The sequence below is a fragment of the Opisthocomus hoazin genome, chromosome 3 (assembly GCF_030867145.1).
Source record: "Opisthocomus hoazin isolate bOpiHoa1 chromosome 3, bOpiHoa1.hap1, whole genome shotgun sequence".
Taxonomy (NCBI): Eukaryota; Metazoa; Chordata; class Aves; order Opisthocomiformes; family Opisthocomidae; genus Opisthocomus; species Opisthocomus hoazin.
Window position 1 is genome coordinate 76,271,518 of NC_134416.1, and position 19,714 is coordinate 76,291,231.

Below are 19,714 nucleotides of genomic sequence, written 5' to 3' on the forward strand. Positions count from 1 at the left end.
TTGAAAATTCATGTATATAGATCAATTTTTTTCTTGATAGGTAGCAAAAATAATTTCCCTGTAATTACTTTGAACTCTAAAATGTCTGGATTTTATTTTTACTTCAGAGTTTTGCATTATTGGGCAAAAACCTCTGGATCTAGTTTCTTAACAGAGCGTTTTTTTGAAGAGCTATTTTTGAAAACTGCTGTTTTACTTTACAGTTTCCTAGGGAGAGATCATGAAAGTCCTGTAGTGTTACATGCAGAGCTGACCCCTGTGCATGATGAGCAAGTAGTGATAATATTATAATCCAGATGAAGAAGAAAGGCAAAAAGTACTGTGCAAACCGTCAGGTTCTCGCAGGTTTGTTTTGTTGGGTTGTTTTTTTCTTCTTTTTGGAACAGTAGAGTATGTTGAAATGTCATTAGAGTCAAAGAAAGGAGGAGACTTGTAATACAGAACACTGGATGCAGTTAAAAGGTTGCTTCCTCTGCACCTTCCTCCTTTTTGCCTGTCTTTGAGGGGAAGTACTTGTGAGAACACCAAGATAAATTTCTGGTAATCCACCAAGAAACTAAAAATATACCACCTAGAGACAGCGAAGTTTGAAATGATGGTTGATTATGGCTGCTAGTGATAAACATTAGGGTTTTTTAATTCCTATTCTAAGAGCTTCTGTCAAAGAGCTGCTTGAAACTTCTATTGGCAGACAAGAATAGTACAGAATCCCATGGTTTAACATGGTATATGCAGCCCAAAATATAGAACAGGTTCAGCTGGGCTGGCGTCATTTGTTCTTTATAACATTGTCTATAGCAGGAGTCCTTAGAAAGAATTGCTAAATTCTGCTGTTGCTGTTGGAGGGACTACTGGTATGAGTAGGCTTGAGATCTCATATAGACTGTTCTCTGTCTTTTCCAACTTGACTACTCATCTGACTCATTTCAGCATAACCCGGAGATGTGTCCTATTACAGCCTTCCCCTTTTTCTCATCAGATTATGTTAAGAAGTTGATATCCTCGAATATTAACAGAACTAAAGGGAAATGTCAACAAGTCAAAGAAAGGTCTAGGAAAAAATTGTGGTAGATAGTGAAGCTGTTGAAAGGAAAAACGATAGTCCTTTTTGGTAATTCATGTAGATTTATTTGAAACTGAAGTAGATGTCCAGGTATGTTTCACCATGTGGGTAATGCGGTAGATAAAACATACTAGAAAAACTAGTTTTCTGATGGCTATGCAGTGTGAAACACATGAAAATATGAATTCATAGGTGATGTATCATACTGCGTAACATGGGGAACCTGTCTAGATGGCAGGTTTGCCAATGGTTAGGTATGAGCTGTAGCTGTATTACAGCACAGTGTAATACAGTTTGTATCATCGCCCAAAAGCTGAAAGCAGGGAGTACCTGCAAATGATTGAGAAGCATTTTAACAGAATGCAACTCATCTTAAAAACTTCTGTTACTACAGTGAGCTGAATTTAAAAATTTCAAAAAGGTTGATAACTTTCCCTTCAAAACTGTGTCATTTAAGGACAGTTTTTTGCAGACAGTCTATCACAAATCAGTAACATTTCAGTTTGGTTTTATGAGTGTGACCTTCTGTAGCTTAGGAGCCTTGCTTTCCTTTACCTTTGCGTGATTTTGGATTTTGTGGCAGAATCAGCTTCCTGCTGTTGACTAACCTTTAGATTAGAAGCTTGGAACTGAATTTAAAACTTAATGATCTCTGGCTAATGACTAGAATTTAGTCAGCATATGTTTGTCTTTGTGTGCATGCCCATGGTTTACAGGAAGGATGTAAAGGGGAGGTCTGGGGTAAGAACGAAGTCTGGACCTGATTCAGTGGTAAGTAGAAGCACACAGGGATTGAACAGTCTAGCTTACCTGCAGTAACGTAGCACCTGTGCATTATTTAGCACGCGTGTGCAAAGGTGAGTGCTTGCTGAGGAAGTGTTGTGGGTAAATGTAGAGGAAGGAAGGAATGTTTAATAGGAAGGAAATTAAAGGAGAGGGAGTAAATATAGCCCTAAATGAGTATTGTGCATCTGCTTTAACTTCTACAATGCTCATCCAATTCAGTCTTCTCCTGCGATTTGTCTGTACCAGCTGTATGACTTGGATCTCCTTAAGACCGTGATGAGAGATGTAATTGCAGTACCTGTAGGCATAGCAGAACTGGCTTTCATCTAGCTTGCTTGGGCTACCTGCCCAAGTAAATAAACCCAAGGTGGGCTTGCATGGCTGAGGCTGCTGCCTGTACTGGTACGTCAGTGCTACCATTACTTTACTAACGAGATTAAAGGTAATGCAGGCTTTACGTGTGCGGCAGCCGCACCTCAGTGACAGTGTAGGCATACTCCAGCCCGCAGTAAGGAGCTTCGAGAAAAGATCCACTGTTGGTCGTGTTCCAGTTCAGAGAGAGTCCTCCTCCTGATCTTTTGGAGCTTGATCTTCCAATAGTTGCTACCATGGTGAAACACCTAAAGCATCCAGCTTCAACTGCACTGAGATTTCATCTGTTGGATACCACTCCCACGATCACTGAGGCTAGCATGTTTGGAAACCTCTGACAGTGCCACCAATTTCTTCGATTCAGTGAGTCTGGTTAAGGCACTATAAAAGAAATCCACCAGTTAGTCTTACATACCTTTGACTTAGAAAGTTAGAAAGTAAATAGCTATTAGTTTGAACTTTGTTAACTAAGAAATAACAAGGGCGGCTTTAATTTTTAATAGCTTCATTTTGAAGCCTATGCTATAAAATATGCGTCCCCTAGCCATCCATTGTTTTTCAGGGATATATTTGATTTCTGACCTTTGAAACAGGGATGTCTATTTCTTGCTTCTCTTGCATAATTCTTAGATGTATCTGAGGCTTGGAAGGGCATAGCAAATGCTGTTTTCAGTCTTATTTCCAAAGAGGTGACAGCCCCACACAGAGGCTACTCAGTTTTTTCAGAAAGCTGCAGTACTGCTGCAGGCAAGTAACCTCCCTCTAGCACCGGCAGGGCATTTCTGGTGGCTCAGATATTTCAGCAATGCTGAAAACTGTTAAAAATATCTAAGACAAAAGATTTTGCAGATTCCTTCAGATTCTCTGAATTCCTTTCTGCAGGTCATAATACAGTGCAGATTTTGTTACAGAAACTTGTTGGCTCAACACTTGTTTCTTTTAAAAGGATTTTACTTTCTTCAGTTTTCTTCATCATTTTGAACAACAGTTTTAAATTGCTAAATATAATCCTTGTGTTAATGTAGATCAAACAAGGAGCTGATTATAAAAGAACTTGGAGTTTAGAAGTAATTGCTTAATGTGCATTAATTGCTCAGATGCTACAGGATAAGCACCAAAAAAAAAAAAATCCCTACTTTTTTTTCAAATAGGAGATAAAATTTCAGTGTTAACCAATATAATCATCCCACAGCAGTCTGTAGAAGTCACTTGTTCCGCAGCCAATTTCACTTCTATGGTTAGGGTAAATAATGAAGAAAGAACTAATGTAAAGCATCAGCAAGCGTATTAGTAGTTTTGTAACATCAGTAACTAATAAGTTACCAGCCTAATCACCAAATATATAACTTGTGGTCACTTGGAAATACTTTCATCTACTGTGCATTGGCTTTGACTTTAGGTCTCTTAAAGCACCAATTCTGCAGCTGTATTTCTTCTGCTTTTTCCTGCAACAATACCAGATGGAGCAAGAAATAGCCTTGGTATTTGATCCATAGAAGCTAGAAATATTTATTTATTTATTATTATACTTGCACGGGCTTGCATAGCTCTTTATGTAAATGGTTAATCTGTATGTGAGATGAAGCTCAGCTTACACTGTTCTAGAGCACTCTACATAGTTGTGTGGCTGAACAGTTTTATTGTTTTGAATGACATTATCAGATTTTCACTAATCTTAAGTGGTATCATTATTTGTTTGTGGACTTGTGTAGAATGGGCCTTGCCGTGAATTGACAGAACAACATACACGCCTGTCTGCTGTATCAGTAGGTTTAGCTGATGCATGTTTATTGCTGAGCATCCTTTCAAAATTGGAAATGGATAGAATTAGTCAGTGCTGAATAATTGGCCTGGTGTTCAATAATGTAGAAAACCTCCAGCCTCATTTCAGTTCAGAGGGTGATGAGCAGCTTTAAAAATTTGGTTACTTGCAGAAATGCCTCATTTGTAGTTTACATAGCTATTAGCTATTCAGATTTGAAAGCCATGATTGTACTTTACAGTATGCCTTGATAGCTTCCAAGTCCAGTGCAGATAGTATCTGTAAGCTTCCAAGTTGCTGAAGGGCAAGAAACAAAGGCACATACCGAGGTTCATAGCTGAGATGAATGCTAGCTTCTTTAGGTCTAGTAAGTAAACACTGAATTATTGCTTGCTTTGCAGAGAGCTTGCTGTGTCTTGTGGTAATGTGTAAATGTCGTTTGCAAAATCACATGTCATACCATGACCTTAATCATGCTAACATCGCTTGTTAATTGTTCATCTCCAAGCTTGGGCATAAGTGCTGTTTGATTAGAGACTGATTTTGCACTCTGATTGTAAATAAAGATAACAATACTGGCATATAACGTTGCTTTCGTTAAAGATTGATTTATATTCTATGATTTGTTTTTTCTTTTTTCTGCACAGATGATCGTGTGGTTGGAGAAAATGCTGGATAAAATAATCAGCATTTTCATAATATTTTTGCTAGTGATAGGAACCCTTCTGCTAGCCCTACTCCTTACTGCAAAGGTACAGTGTGCTAAGGAATGTAATCATGGAGCTTATTTTAAATGCTGAATGAAAGTTACTGATATTTATGCAAAATTGTGTACCTTAAAGATTTTTTTGAAAAATTTAGCAGCTAAATGCTCTGTAGTTGAACTTATCATTTTAAGACCTCCTTTGTATAAAAATCTGTATATTTATATTTATTTGTATTTATATGTTTATTTCCATATATGACAAAACTAACATATAGACATTTGGAAATAGAAAATTTATTCTAGTAAAATAATTACTAGCTTAGCTATTATAGAAACAGATTTGTTTTGCAACCTGCTACAGTTTTCTGGTCAGCGACAGCGCTGCTTAGAATTTTTTCTTTTTGATTTACCTTGCATCAGAAACGTATTTGCAAAATACGTGAGGTGTATTTGTTAATTTGTTTGTGTAATTGCCTGCAGTAACCTCATGGTATCCTGTTCTGAGTTTACATGTGCTGAGATTCATGATCACATGTTTTCAGAGATTGATTTTTGGTTTGTGGTTGGGTTTTGGTGTTTTTTTGCTCACCAGAAGAGGTCACTCGTGTACTTCTCTTTTTTTTGTTATTGGAGCCGTGTTCGTACTTGAAACAGTCAATGGAGATTGAATGCTTGACTTGAATACAGTCACAGAACAAAAATCAGTGGGTTCTGATGTCAATCTCCTTTTTCCAAAATGTAGGCTTATGTAACATTGAGTACTTAAAATTGAAAGCTTTAGAAGTTGTGCAAACGTTCCTGCCTAAAGATTTCTTATATTCATAAAAGGAACATTAGGATACTTAGAAAAGGTGCTTTTATTATTCTTATTGGAGAATTAATTTGGTGAGGCACTTCATAGCATGGTTTGTCGTGTTACAGCTGAGCATTCATTAATTTTTACAATTCTTTGATCCGTGGCTTAAAAAGGTATATCTGAAACTGTGCTTTGTATTTAGTACTTCCCTTGGCAGCACTGCTGTATTGTTAGAATTTTTTCGACTGATAAGGTTTAAATTTCCATTTGCTGTTACTGGTCACGCAGTGTGTGACCAAAATTGTCAGAACAGACTGATGATTACTGTATTGACTGCTTTTTCGGATTAATGCGCTTCGTTCTTCGTAAGGGGTTGTCTGCATTGGAAGAATTATTCTTTAAATGTATAAACTGGTCACTGCCCCCTTCCCCCCCCCAAAAAAAAAAAAAAAAAAAGCTGCTCTGAATGTAGGAAGAGCTCTAGTTTGCGTTATGTAACATTTCTCCTCTCTATATTTAATTTAGGTACATCAAGAGAGCGTTCACATGATTCAAGTCACAAGCAGCTTGATCAATGAGACAGTAGCCAGTCACCCAGAATGGGCAAAGTAAGAATGTTGAAGTTAAGCAAATAGTATAGGGTGTATGAACAAGCATCCAGATACTTTTATGCATAGTTTTTAATTTAAAAAAATCCTTTTGGTGAACAGAAATGGGAGTGACTGTTGCAGAGAGATGTAAAAGCTAAACTCTCACGCATCAGTAGTGTTTATGCATTACGCTGGAGGACTGTCAGTGTGGTGTCTCATTTGAGGACTGGTTGGACTTCAGTGGAGAAGGACAGCTGTATAAATTTCTCTAGTTACAGTTTTGGAGAAAAACTTGCATAGTGCAGAGAATAAAGAGGTCAATATTCATTTTCCTTTTACCTGCAAAAGAAAAGTAATGACAAAGTATGCTTTCTGTATAACGTTGTGAGATGAAAGCTGAATTATGTTTTCAATGTGGGGAGCTGGCTGCAGAATGCCTTAAAGGGAATAGGAGTTGAAGAAAATGTTTTTGGACTGAACCGAAAAAGAGTCTGGGGGTGCAAAGAATGATGAGTGGGGAGAGTTTTGTATGAATTGGTTGGGAAGGGCTGTTCCTGTTAAGAGCAGATGAGTACGGTGTACACGGTGGGAAGTTTGTAAGATATGATCGGTTTAATGATTAAAGCAAACACCAAGGCAAATATTGTGGGAGAGAGAAGGTTTTGAGAGAAATGCATATAAAGAAAAACAAGGGCACACTGGTGAGCAAAGAAGTGATTGCATGAACAGCAGAGGGGGAATAGGTAAGACTGAGGAGTGCGGTTTTGGGAGGAGGATGTTCCAGTTTGCTTTTGTTCTGCTTCAACTGAACAGACATTGACTAAAGGTGAGTCCAGGAAAAAAGAATTATCCCCTGGACAAGAATAGTTGACTTTTTTCAAGGGCACTTTCTAAGCAAATGTGATGATGGCCTAACAGGATTGAAAGAAAGTGCATGCTGTATTATAAGAGCAAGAGAAATTTTCAAAAACAAAACTAAAATGATATAGTTAATAAGTGCTATAGTAATATGTGCTTTAGCAACACTTAGGTAATCACAATCAAGAGAACAGAAAGCACTTTAAAATTGTGTTTATTTATTCCTTTGTGGTATTTCTTGTGTTGTTTCCATTTTGTGGTAAGGTGGAAATAAGTAGGACTAATGAAAATGGAAATTTGACTTCCAGAAGCTTATTCATATAATGAAAATACTGGAGTACTAGTGGAGTAATTAGCAGAATTTTAGCTAAATTTGTATTTCCAGTGTTTGCATCCAAATTTGCAGCATCCAAACCACTATCTTTCAATTCATTAAGAGTAACTATACTGCTTGTCAAATCCATCAAGGTTCACCAGCTGTCAGAGCTTGATGCTCACATTACTTTTAGAGGCGAGTGACTGAAATGTCTTGGAATTCCAATGCAGAGCATTTCTGAAGGGTTATACAGACAGAAAAGTCTCCATGTTGAGCTTCAGTCAGGTGAACAAATGTGGTAGTTGTATTTCCCGAATGCTTTCTTGATTTGGAAGGTCTCCAACATGTGCTGTTGAATCAAGGCATACAAAGAAAGTCAAAGCAGAGAATGTGTGCCCGGTATTCACAAGCGTTGGAATGCTGGCAACTCAGTAAGTCCATTGCTTGAAAGTGACATGAATCCCTGAAGAAATTCATGAGCAGATAGTTTGGTGGGGACTTAGAAATACCTGGTGCACAAATCTGTTGCTTAATCTGGTCACTTTTTCAGGGAGACTACATTAACAATTTACATTCAGTTCGTAATTCAGAAGATTGTCTTTGCAGCTAGATGAGACTGCTTCATACAGTATTTTCAGAGAACTAGAAGACTTGTAACATTTCTAAGAGTGTGATGTGAATAGCATGCAGATAGATGGAAGAGTACAGCTCTTTTTCAAAAGTTGAGATAGCAAGGTTTCAGGAACCTTGGAGAATTCCAAATGCAATGGCGTACCCTAGATTTAATTGTGCTTTGCTTATGAGAAAGTCTGTTCCTTGGTAGGTAGAAGGAAATATTCTGGTTGTAGTGAGTTTATATGTATTTAACCGTAACTGTTTGTTGTTGTTTCAAAATATTAGATTTTTAATGTGTTTCATGTAGAATGAAATGGGTAAACTATGTGGCAGTTAACTTTGTTTTCCTTCTTTAAAAAAAACTAGCTGGCTCCCAGAAGCCCAGGTTATTCAGAAGGCACTCAATTCAGCAGCTAATAATGTATACCAATATGGCCGAGAATGGATTACACATAAGGTAAGAGCGAGCTCCCCCGTCTTCTTTAAATGTTTTCATTTCTTGTATTTCATAAAAGTGAAAAGAAAGAGAAAGATTTTTGTCAGTTATTCTTTTCTGTGTGGTTAACCATTTTGTTGACAGATCTTTTCTTTCCACTCTGTGAGTTGAAGGAAGGGTGGGCGTGATTTTAGTACTCTTTTCTACTCAGAGGAATATTTATTTTTAAGAGCTGAAAAATCTGTCATCATTTTAATAAGATTGCCAGTGAAAATGCATCAAATAAAGAGGAGTAGATTTTTTTCGTCTGTCTTTAACTGTCCAACTGTAGACAATGTAGACTTTTTTTTTTTGTCTTTCCCCCACCACTATTCTAATTTCTGTGTGGTAGATTGGATTTTTAAAAAATTTTTCTTCTGGAGAATTTGCAAAGATTCTTATTTATACATTTTTATATCTAGCACTCATCTCAGATTATTTCAGATATTTACTCTAAAGATGATTGAGGATTTTGGAGTAAACATTTTAGGGATGGTGTTGGTATTTTGGTGCAGAAGGAAGTCCTCAGTTTAGTGCTGCAGAATGTTTTTTACAGACAAAGCCTTGATGTTGTGAACCATGTTGTCTGATGTGCATATTCTGTACTGATACTCAGCTTTTCTAATCATGTGGGTTTGAGCCATGCCTTAACTGACAGTGTTATGTGATTCATCTGGCTTGGAGTATATCCGTAGATGCCAGCTTCATTCTGTTCTGTATAATAGAAGTTTTTCTATATGTTTTAGCTCCATAAGATTTTGGGAGAAAAAGTGAATAACACTGCTGTGATTGAAAAACAAGTGCTAGAGCTCTGGGACAGGCTTTATCATTCTTGGTTTGTGAAGGTGGGTATCTTACTTAAAGGTATGTATAGAAACTGTCATGTAGTGCTTTGAGGTAATTATGCTAAGTATGCATTTCTGAGAAAGATTAGCAAAAAGTTGGAATGCTGAGTAAAGGTCATAATAATAAAAATTTTCAGGTGTGTAAGATAGATCATTCTACAGTCAAATTTTGGGTACAGCCAGAACTATGTCCTTCACTTAAGTAGTTATGTGTGGTTTTATGTATGCCACTTAATTTATGCTTTGCTTAGTTTTTATATTTAGTGTTTCATAGTTTAGAGCTTTCTGTTGCATTTTCGTGATCTTGAGGGGTTAGGAAAAGGAAACTGGTATTCTGCATGACTTGTGTAACTCTTACTAATTTGAAATTTTGAGAAAGAAATTATGCTTTCACTAAGTTTCTTACAATGCATTTTTGCCAACTGTACTAGCCTTCCTAAACTGTTCTGCACACTGAATTTTGAAAAGGTCATAAGAGTTAAATCATTTTCATGCTGCCAGTGCTATTTGCATTTTAAAGGAAAAAGCAAGAAATTCATTAGCCAGAGTGCAATGAAGTATCAAAATCCAGAAGTCATACCCCTGAAATACTTCTTTATAGTTAAAGAATTGCAATTATACTAACGCTTTTCTTTATACAGTAATTTTTAAAGTACCATTAAAGTTCCAAGAAGAGCTCTCTATTAAATGAAGTCAGAGTTTCAGTATGGTAGTTAAAATAGTAGGGGAAAGAATCAGTTTCTTTTCCTGACAAGATGATGCTGTGGAAGAGCATGTGGAGAGGTATGATGATGCCATTGAGGAATATGGGACCACTAAGGAGAAGTTAAAGCTGCATCTACAATAGATTTTGCTGGCCTTAGGCACTTGGGAGTATTCAGTGTTAAATGCTTTACCAAGAGAAGTGCCTACTTTTGATACAGTTATACTGATAAACCTGTTGCCTTTACTGGTGGGACCTGTGTGTCAGTGCACAGCACTGCGTCGCTCAGTCGGGCACTCTGTCACCGTGTGTGCTGTGGGAGTACTTTCCTTGCTGCGGTGCACAGCACAGGTTGTGTCTGTGTTCGTTGTCTTGTGTGATTTCTTTCCTGCAGCTGTTACTTGAGGGAATGCTGTGAGGCTTCTTTTGTGTAGATATTCTTCTGATAGGGTAAGAAACAGCTTTCTTAGCAATCAAAATGGCAGGCAGAGCTGCAGGAATGCACTGATGCTCGCTGCCTACAATCTTGGAGTCTGTTCCTCTGGCTGCTGTTTGCATACTGGAGACCCTGTGTTACCATTGGCAAGCTGGGCTACAACCGATTATCTGTGCGCTGCAGGTAACTCCCCCAGAGTCTATTTCGAATCTTGCCTCTTCTGTTGCGCTCCATATCCACGTAAATGTCTCAGCTGAGTGCTTTCCACCTGGCTACTTGTTTCAGTAATGTTGCAGTAGCCTTGCATGGTCCTTCAGCGTATCTGAAAACTGGTGAATAGATGATAGCGTGGTGTGGAGGACTTCTGCACCGTATCTAACTCTCTTGGTACAGCTTTCCTGCTCCCCACTATTTCAGTTGTGTGAGCATACATTTTGAGGCCTGCATAGTGTTGCTGTAGTCTATAGGTGACTGAAGAACCCAGGCTCAGGTGATACTCTTCCATGAAAGCTGTAGAATTGAGGAAGAGTTGCTGACGAAACATGGATTCAACCATTAACTGCTACTTTCTGAGAAGATCGGTAGATAGCACATGGTGTATATTTTAAAAGGTTCTAGACATATTGTGATAGATCAGTTACCGTTGTGTCTATATACTCGAAGAATTAAAATATTAACAGAATAACAAACCCCTTGGAAGACGATGGCATAACTGTGCAATTAAGGTGTCTTTTTCAAGGACAAGAATCTCCTCTTCCTAGTCCATTCAAGTGTTGGGTTTTGTTTTTAAGATCTAGGGAATCTGTTGAAGATGAACCAGTTGGCAATTTTTTTGAAGTGTATTAGTAACAATGTTACAATATTTGTAAATGATACCTAATTCTGCTAATTCATGGTGAGAGCTGTCTTTGTGACTGTAACTAGATGAACAGGAAATACGTTCTTGATGCAATCTACAAAGACAGAAGGCCTATTGGGGGGAGGTTTCTGACTACTCACACTTCTGCTCTGAATCAACTGCCAATTCAGAAGAAAGGTCTGTATGTTACTGTGGATTGTTAAAGAGCTTTGCTAATTGTGAGTCATAAAGTGTAACAATGCATCCAGGGAGAACTTGTAACAAGCAGAAAATGTAATGCTCTTAGATAAAGCAGTGCAGGGAGTTCAGTTGGAATACTGCTTGCCGTGTATGCCAAAAAGGATACTGTCTTTTTGAATGCAGGCTGGTAAGGTTGAAAGTTTTTGGAAAATTCTAACAGAAGTAGTGGGATGTTGATAGAAACATCACAGTTGAGAACTTGATGTTGCTTGCTATTAAAGATTAGGATGAGATTTGTTGTAGTCAACGAGTTTGCTTTGACTTGCTTCCACAGAATTTTGGCATCCTTCTCTGAAACACTTATTACAGCCCCAGACTGGGTCAAATAGTTTCATGCTAGACAGTGGTCAGGTGTGATTCAGGTGGACAAGAGGCGACTTCATAATTAGGGTGAAGCCACTTAAGGAATTAACTGCTGTGGTTATGGCCATTTCCTGTTGTCTTGCTGTGTTGCAGTTACAAAGCTGTGTATTCGGACGAAATCCTCCATGCTTCCAGTTTAGCTTTTTGCTTTTGCATGACTGAACGTTGCCAGTGGAGGAAGTAGACACTGCTTGTGAGAAAACTGCTTGTTTAGATTTCTGCTTGCATTTTCCTTTGTGGGTTGTACTGGAAGAAGGTGTATGTTGCAAAGAATAAATTATGTAAGCGGTAACTGAAATCATTACCTCTTTCTTGTATACTTTCATAAAGGGTAAGATAGATGCCATTGTATCAATCAAGCAGTATAGCTAATGTTTAACTGAGGTGAATCAGCACATTATACACAACTGTAACTATAAAGGATAATTAACTATGGTTTTCTGTCAGATATTAATTTTTCCAGTGTACAGAGTACTTCCAGGTATTTTTGAGGATGCCAATTAAAGCAGCTCCAAGTATTTAGATGCATGTTGGATCTGTTCCTCATTGAGAAATCATTAGTCTTTGGCTTTCTCCTATGAAAGTTATTCAAATGTCTGTTTTCTTTATGTTTTTGTCTCTCTTTTTAAGAATGTGACACATTCTGGAAGAAACAAAGGACACAAATGGCACATAAACCGTCAAAACAGCTGGCTGGGTGATATTCTGGACTGGCAAGATGTTGCATCATTTGTTCATGATAACATTGAAACGTTTCTTTCGGTATGTATCTTTTGCCCTTATTACCAAATTGGTCTCATTTTTAACTGATTACAGTTCCTCTTTGGACTGCCACTAAGGTTGTGGATTCAAGTACATGGAAAATCATGGAAACACTGTTAGTGTTACTTACCTGAGCAATTATGGTAAGCCTATGTAGGATATAACCATACTACAAACAGAACTGTTTGTGATAAAGAAGCCCTGCTGATTTCAGCATCTTCATTAATACTAGCTTCCCAGACTTCCTGACAGACATTGTTACTGTAGGATTACTCCTGTCACCTGCAAGCTGGTTTTAAAACACTTTATATTACGTAGTCTTTTCTTTTTTAAAAAGAGATCAATTTGTCTAGGTTATAATTGGAGAAACCATTGACCAAGAGGTGGTGAAAACAAAACGTACATTTTTTGTAGTCTTACTTTTTTTTCCCCTTCAAATTATTATTCATTGGGTTGAAAGCAGCTTATTTCTCCGTTCTTTTATGAAAGTTCTGTGGAGAACAAAATTAATATTTTACACTGTGTAAATTCCTGAATTAATATACTGGACCTTTCACCTCATAAGGAGAAAAAGAAAAAGCATTGAAAGCAATCCAAACTGAGGCAACTGCATTTCTCTAAAACAAGATGTTAAGTCTGAAATGCTTAATATGCAGAGTCAGCCCCCAATATAGTTCATCTTTGACTTGAGCTGTTGTCATAAACTAGAATTATCTTCATGTCACTGTTTATCCATTTTGGAAGATTATTATTTATGCCTAACTCGCAACACAGCATTTCTGTGGATGCAAGTGTGTAATGATAGTATTTGCCTCGAGGCAGTTCTTGGGTTAGACTGATGGACACGTGTGCTTTTTCTGTCCTCCTTCAACTGCTGCTTAAATGGTTACAGTTTCTATCATACAAGAAGATATGAGTCAAGAAAAAGTTGAGAGAAACTTTTTATTGCAGTGATCCTTTTTTCAGTTAATAGTGAAATTTGCTTAATACTGTCTCAAAGTTGACCATGCGTGCTTGAGGCAGGGTTATAAAAATGCACAGCACATCATCATTTGAAATCAATATGGAATTTCTTTCTAGCCAAGAGGTACAGAAGGAGGAGAAACTACCTGATAGGTGCTAGCTGTATCATTTACAGCATTGCTGCACACTGCTCAGAAACCATGATGATAAGTGTGCTTCAGTAGTCTAAATAGGCTAGACTAATGCAGGAAATAGTGTAAAGAGAATAAATATTTAAGACTGGAATACATTAATATTAAAATTTTCATCTAGGTAGCATGCTTTGCTCTACTTCTAAAATCTGGTTTAGAAGTTCAGGAACAAAAGTTGACTTGCTTTCCTGTTTATTTCCGTGAACTCATTACTTACCGGCTCTCGGGAAACACCTGTCTTTTTTTCTCCATGCCCTCATGGCCTTAAGGACAGACTGTAAACCAGTCAGCATAGTATATAGCACTAAACCCTGATTTCCCATCCTTACTGGGTAGCACTTTCTTTGCTGGCTTGCTCATCTACAGCACATTGCATAAATACTACTCGCACTGGTATTTCAAATTAAAATTGATGAAAATCTGATTTCTGTGCTTGTTGAAGTCATTAAAACTTGGATGCGATGAAAATAAGAATAGTTGTAACTTAAGTCTAATGTTTCTAAGCAAGTTACTTACCTACCATAGGATACAATGGAAGCTCACTGTATTTGGAATTTATGTTTTTATCAGAGCATGATAATTTTTCTTTTGGTATTTTGAAGAGGAACAATGAGTTATTGGAATGGCATACTGAATTGGGAAGGATCAGTGTTTCAAATTGTATGAATGCTGTTGAGGGGGGGTTGGTTTTAGGGGTTTCTTTTTTCTTTTGAGTGGATTTTGTGTTTGGTTTGGGGTTTTTGGCTGTGTTGTTTGCTTTTCTGTGTTTTGTGGGATTTCTTTTTTGTTGTTGAGTGTGTTGCATATGGTGGGGATTGTGGGGGGGTTTTACATAGGTTTGCTATGATTTCAACTGTAGGATGTTTCTGCATTTGGACACTTGAGATCAACACTGACCTGCAATTCTTAAGAATATAGCAAGGCATGGTACAGTCCTAAAACTGCTTTGACTTTTTTTTTAAGACGCAAACCACTTAAAGACAATGAGATAATTGTAAAGAAGGGTGTGTGGATATGCAGCTATAGTGAGATTTCTAACACCTTTGGCAAAGAATAAATTATGATTATACTACTTGCACATAATAAATTCTTATGCATAGATTGAGGCTAGAGTTTATCATAGAATAACTGTCTTGATAGCCATTTGGCTCTCTGAAATATTTCATAGTAGTACAGGTGACTGTATTCTCGGAAAATACAGCTATTTGACAGTGTCATATTGCAATCACAAGCAGATAAGCTCTTTTCCATTGGCAGAAATGATAGGAAGTGCTCATCCTCTTTAGTAAAAGAAGGAGCATTTGCAGTAAGAAAAATGTTAAAAGAAGCCAGATGCAAGTGTTTCACTTCAGGCTTTTCCTGTAGTGGAAGAAACTTTCATATTAGTGTTGAAAGCATATAATTAAATCACTGGTATAGCTGTGCCGGGGAATTACTGTCATTCATTTAATTTGCAACAATATGCATCAGTTCAGTACTTTAACTATGAGTATCAGGTAAAGCACAGAAGACTTATGTGCCCCCCTCAAAATGTGCTGTTCATTATTGCAGTTATACTTAGCTCTAGTTTGATGTAGACAGACCTTAATTATTTTGAAGTAATTCACTGTATAAACGTGTAAATTGCCTGAAGATTTAATATGAAGATAAGCTTTTCCAAATCATCAGTTTGCTTTTTTCTAAAACCTTTGGTGTTAGCAGCACTGCTGCCTCTCAGCTTTGGATTTTTCCAGTATTCTTTAGAAGGAGTAGTGTTATAAACTAGTTTATCCAGTGATGTGTTTCCGAAGTGGGGTTTATTTCATCCTGTTCTTAGTTTGGGGAGACAACTAGAGTGGATCCTCATGTATGCTTCAACTATTACACCCCATGCTCTATTCTAAGGTAGTTTTTCAGGTGAATGAAATATGCAGTGCGTAGCTGGACTATTAAGATTTAATTTCTGAAAAACAGAAAAGCCTAGTTCGTTCTGCACTCACCTGCTTTTGCATTCATAACCTTTTCCTCTGTTTCTTGAAGGCCTGAAACCTTGAAAAAGTAAATTGCTGCTGGGTAAATCTGTGAATGATCACTCCAAACTTCCTTGGTGGTGTATGAGACATTGTTAGTGTCTACTTAAATTGATCTTTTTACATCTTGCACAAGAATATTCATCATTCCAGCAGCAGCTGGTATCTTATTCAGAGATTTCCCAGACAGGAAGACGGAAGACCTTCCATTAAGACGTACACAGTGAGTTTCAGCTTAGTTAGGTTTCTCTATCCATCCCTTTAGCATGACTGATCTGTGTGTTCCGAATCAAGTGAATTTCTCAGATATTTCACTGAGTTACCACATATCTTAATGTCTGTCTGGCCCTGAGAATTTCTGCAAGGAATCTCCTACGTTTATAGCTAATACAGTCCATTCATAAGTAATAATTCAACTACCATGCATTTTGCTTTTCTAGTAAGATAAGCGTTTAGAGGTTTGGTGTTCTCTTCTTCATAATGGGTGTTGTTTTTTTCAGGGTAGGTGAAATTCAACCTGATGCATATTTTTAGAGGAGGAGTTGATTTCCTTACAATCAGAAGGTCAAAGACATGATGCTGGAGGATAGTCCTTTTTCTGCAGCCGTTTTGTCTCTGTTTCATCTAAAGGTCAAGCAAAGATGTTTTTTCAAAACTAAGCCATTGAGCTCTGAAGGGTTAGCCGAGAACTTTATGGGTAAACATTTATTTGGAAATTAGCTTTTAACTGGAGCAGGAAGCCCTTGATCTTGTGCATATTCTATTATCCTTCACAAAGTCCATTACTTTTCTTTTACCTTAAAGGTTTATTGACTTGCTCTGTTGCTGTCTTTTTTGACTTGTCAGGATGATACATCTTTCTGAACAGAAAAAAAATTTGAAAGTATACAGAAAGGCAAACTTTTTTTCCCAAGTACCTCTTTGTGTCCAGTTTTACTCCCTTTATATATCTGTAAATGATTTTTATAATCAAATTAGGTACATGAATTTACCTAGCTTCCAGAAGTTTGTTGACTTGAAGTTCTCAGCAAATAACTTGTTTCGGTCACGTGTCTCTTAAACCTTGCTTTCAGGTATTGGCCAGTTTAAGTGGCCAGTAGGACACTTTAGATGGCTAAAAACATTAAATGCACTTTGGTTTTCTTGTCTGTTACAGATTGGAAAGGCACAGCAACTGATGCTGACAGTGATGCATCACAGTGTGATGCGTAAGGGAGTCTTGAATTCTGTACAGCTTCGTAGCCCTTTCAAACACTGATGTCTTAAAAAGCAGTGTTTTGGGGAAAGAGATGAGTTTTTCAGTTAGTTAACAACAGTAGTATTAAAAGTACCATTATTGCGTAATTATTTGCACTTAGTTGTGTTTTGGAGAACTGGTCTCAGCTGGCAAGGTGTTAGAAATTGTTTATGAGTAGTAACTGGGCTCATTAACTCAGCCGCAGTACGCTCTGGGATTCAAACGGCATTATGAGCTCTTGGGTGCAGGTACACGTATTTTGATTTTGTGACTGATAGTGAAGTATTTGAGCACTTTCTGATACTCTGTTCACTAATGATTAACGTCTGCAATGTCTGTCTTCTCATCCTAGCAATGAAAAGCATGTGTCTTGAAATTTTAGCGGTACATATTCATAAAGAGGAACTTACTCTAGCTGGAGACGAGTCCTGAAAGGTGGACTTGCTTTCATAAGACATACCGAAGCTGAACGAAAGGCACTGTCCACACTCACTCTACAGCAAATGCTGATGATAACTAGTTCAACAGTTCTGGTCAATGACTCTGCCTAACAAGGATGTTCTTCTGGGAGAACCATTCTCGATACGGATCGAACCACCTGATAACTGCATTCAAACTAATTGCAATTGTATACTGGTTATCAGCTCCTTAAGCTAAAGCTTCTAGGGAAAGTGTTAAACAAATACAGCCTATACTGGAGGAACGTGCTTTTTTGAAGGAAACTTTGCCAGCTCCCACCAGATGTATGCTCTCTTGCAGCAGATGGAACATGCCTCTCTCATTGCGAACCGCTCACCAGTCTCAGCTCCACTGGTGTGTTGCGACTGATGGTGTGCGAGGGAGGGAATTAACAATTGCTGTGATTAGTATTTAGAAGAAGGATAAATCAGTCTTGTTTTAGTCTTTAAAACAAAACTTTACTAGACCAACTTTCATTAACAACACACTTCATGCTAATGGTTTGTTTACAATCTAGTAATTGTTAGCTTTATGTATTCAATGTGGTCGGTCCTTAACAGTCATATCCTACATGGGCTGTGAGAACAGAATACCATCGTGGTGATGCTGTGTAGTTGGCACCAACACAAGGCAAAGTGAGCAGGCTCGAGAGCCCTTACCTACAGAAAGCTGGAACTGAAATGGACATCTTCTTCCTTCAGATGAAGGAGCTTGTCCTTTCATAAGGTGTTTTTGTTTCTGGACAACTCCCACCTCTTGACCTCTGCTCTGGGCTATATGCTGTCTGATACGTGGAGAGGCATTACTTTTCCAGGTCATGGCAGGTGCCTTGCACTGTTGCTTGCCTGTTCAGTTTTGGGTTTTTTTTTCCCCCTTCTTTAGTTGTTACCACATTTTCTTAAAGCAAAAGCAGTCTTTTCCCAGCTCCTAAGGTGGTGCGTCTTCAGTGCCTTCTTTCTCAGTGAACTGCTTATGTTTCAGGGGCCTTTGTTTTCAAGCTGTGTCCCTATTTTCAAGGCCTTGGCTGCTGTTCTGTGGTTAAACGCTACATTGTAACAGGAGACCTGCAGCACCAAGCTCCACACCCAAAGTTCTAGTACCAGGCTTAAACACCTGGGACTGGAGCCTTGCACAGTTAGCCTGTTATTAGCAATAGCGTATTGTTTTTACTGAATACCAACTGAAAGATCTCTGCTTTAGCTGCAAAACTGTTCCCTCAAAAATCACTTGTCTTCTGTGTTTACAGTCCTCATAGTGTAATGTACATTTAATAAGTTTACCTGGCAGCTGCATGAGCTTGCAGCACTGCTGCACCCCCAGAATGAATGCTTAATTCATAGAAGGGGGACAGGTACCAGTGGAGGAACATACTTCAGCAGAACATCCTCTTCGCTTCTAACCTCACTTGAATTCTCAAGAGAGACTAATAAATCTGTTCAGAAGATGAGCCTTAAAATTCATAATTCCCATTAAATAGTAAGAAGCGTGAACTAAGCAGATGTGTCTGGTTTTACTATGTGTTGTAATTCCCTGTCACATCCCCCAGCACTTATTCCCTCCAAAGTTTATGCTTAATAAATTATGTTCTATATGTTTCACTCAGTTCCAAAGGAGAGGCAATCACATGGCTCACGCTCCTATGTTTGCTCTACAAATGCCAGCTACAGTTTTTTTGTGTTTTGGGTTTTTTTTTGTTTTAATTCAGTGTAATTGATTAAGATATTCATTAAACCAAGAGTAACTATTGCTGGTTTACAAGTCTTCACTTACAGCTTTAAACCTGGAGAAGGGCTTTTGTGTCAGAACTTAAACGCTTTTTCCAGTTATATTAGTCTGAAAGAAGGTATGGCATTCTGTTTGTAACCTTGCTTCTTTTATATGTTTGAATTACTTTGGCTAATACGTTCTTACTGAGTGAAATATTTGTTATGAAACTACTGTGCACTGCATTTACGATGCCTCCGTGTGCCATGCTGTGCCATGCCTTTATGCCTCATGAAGTTGTTGCCCTATTCAGATTCATGTGTCTGCATCCATACATAAATTAATTTGGCTGTAGTGGGTATTCTGTGTTTAAAGGCATGTCTCAAAACTGCTCTCTATTATCAGTAGCTAATAAGCAATCAGTTCCCCAAAGCAGTACAAAATTTAATAGATTGTCTAGCAGTTTGATTTATTTTCCATAATTGCTTGACTAACTGATGCATCCCTACTCAAAGTCACAACTTGTGTAGTTGTCTGCAGTCATTATAAAAATCATGCATCTTGTTACCATAAACATTTTTAAAACCAATTTATTAAAGTAGTA

At 37.8% G+C, this 19,714-nt stretch overlaps 1 protein-coding gene across 3 annotated transcripts in view; it reads left to right on the forward strand.

The window, feature by feature from the left end:
* Positions 1 to 19,714, forward strand: part of TMEM245 (transmembrane protein 245) — a 97,389-nt gene that overhangs the window by 34,968 nt on the left and 42,707 nt on the right. For all 3 annotated transcript variants that reach the window (XM_075416713.1, XM_075416712.1, XM_075416715.1), the window contains 5 exons: positions 4,631 to 4,735; positions 6,011 to 6,093; positions 8,231 to 8,321; positions 9,086 to 9,184; positions 12,416 to 12,547. In XM_075416713.1, coding sequence (XP_075272828.1) covers positions 4,631 to 4,735; positions 6,011 to 6,093; positions 8,231 to 8,321; positions 9,086 to 9,184; positions 12,416 to 12,547 — 510 coding nt within the window. The remainder of the gene's footprint in view (positions 1 to 4,630; positions 4,736 to 6,010; positions 6,094 to 8,230; positions 8,322 to 9,085; positions 9,185 to 12,415; positions 12,548 to 19,714) is intronic.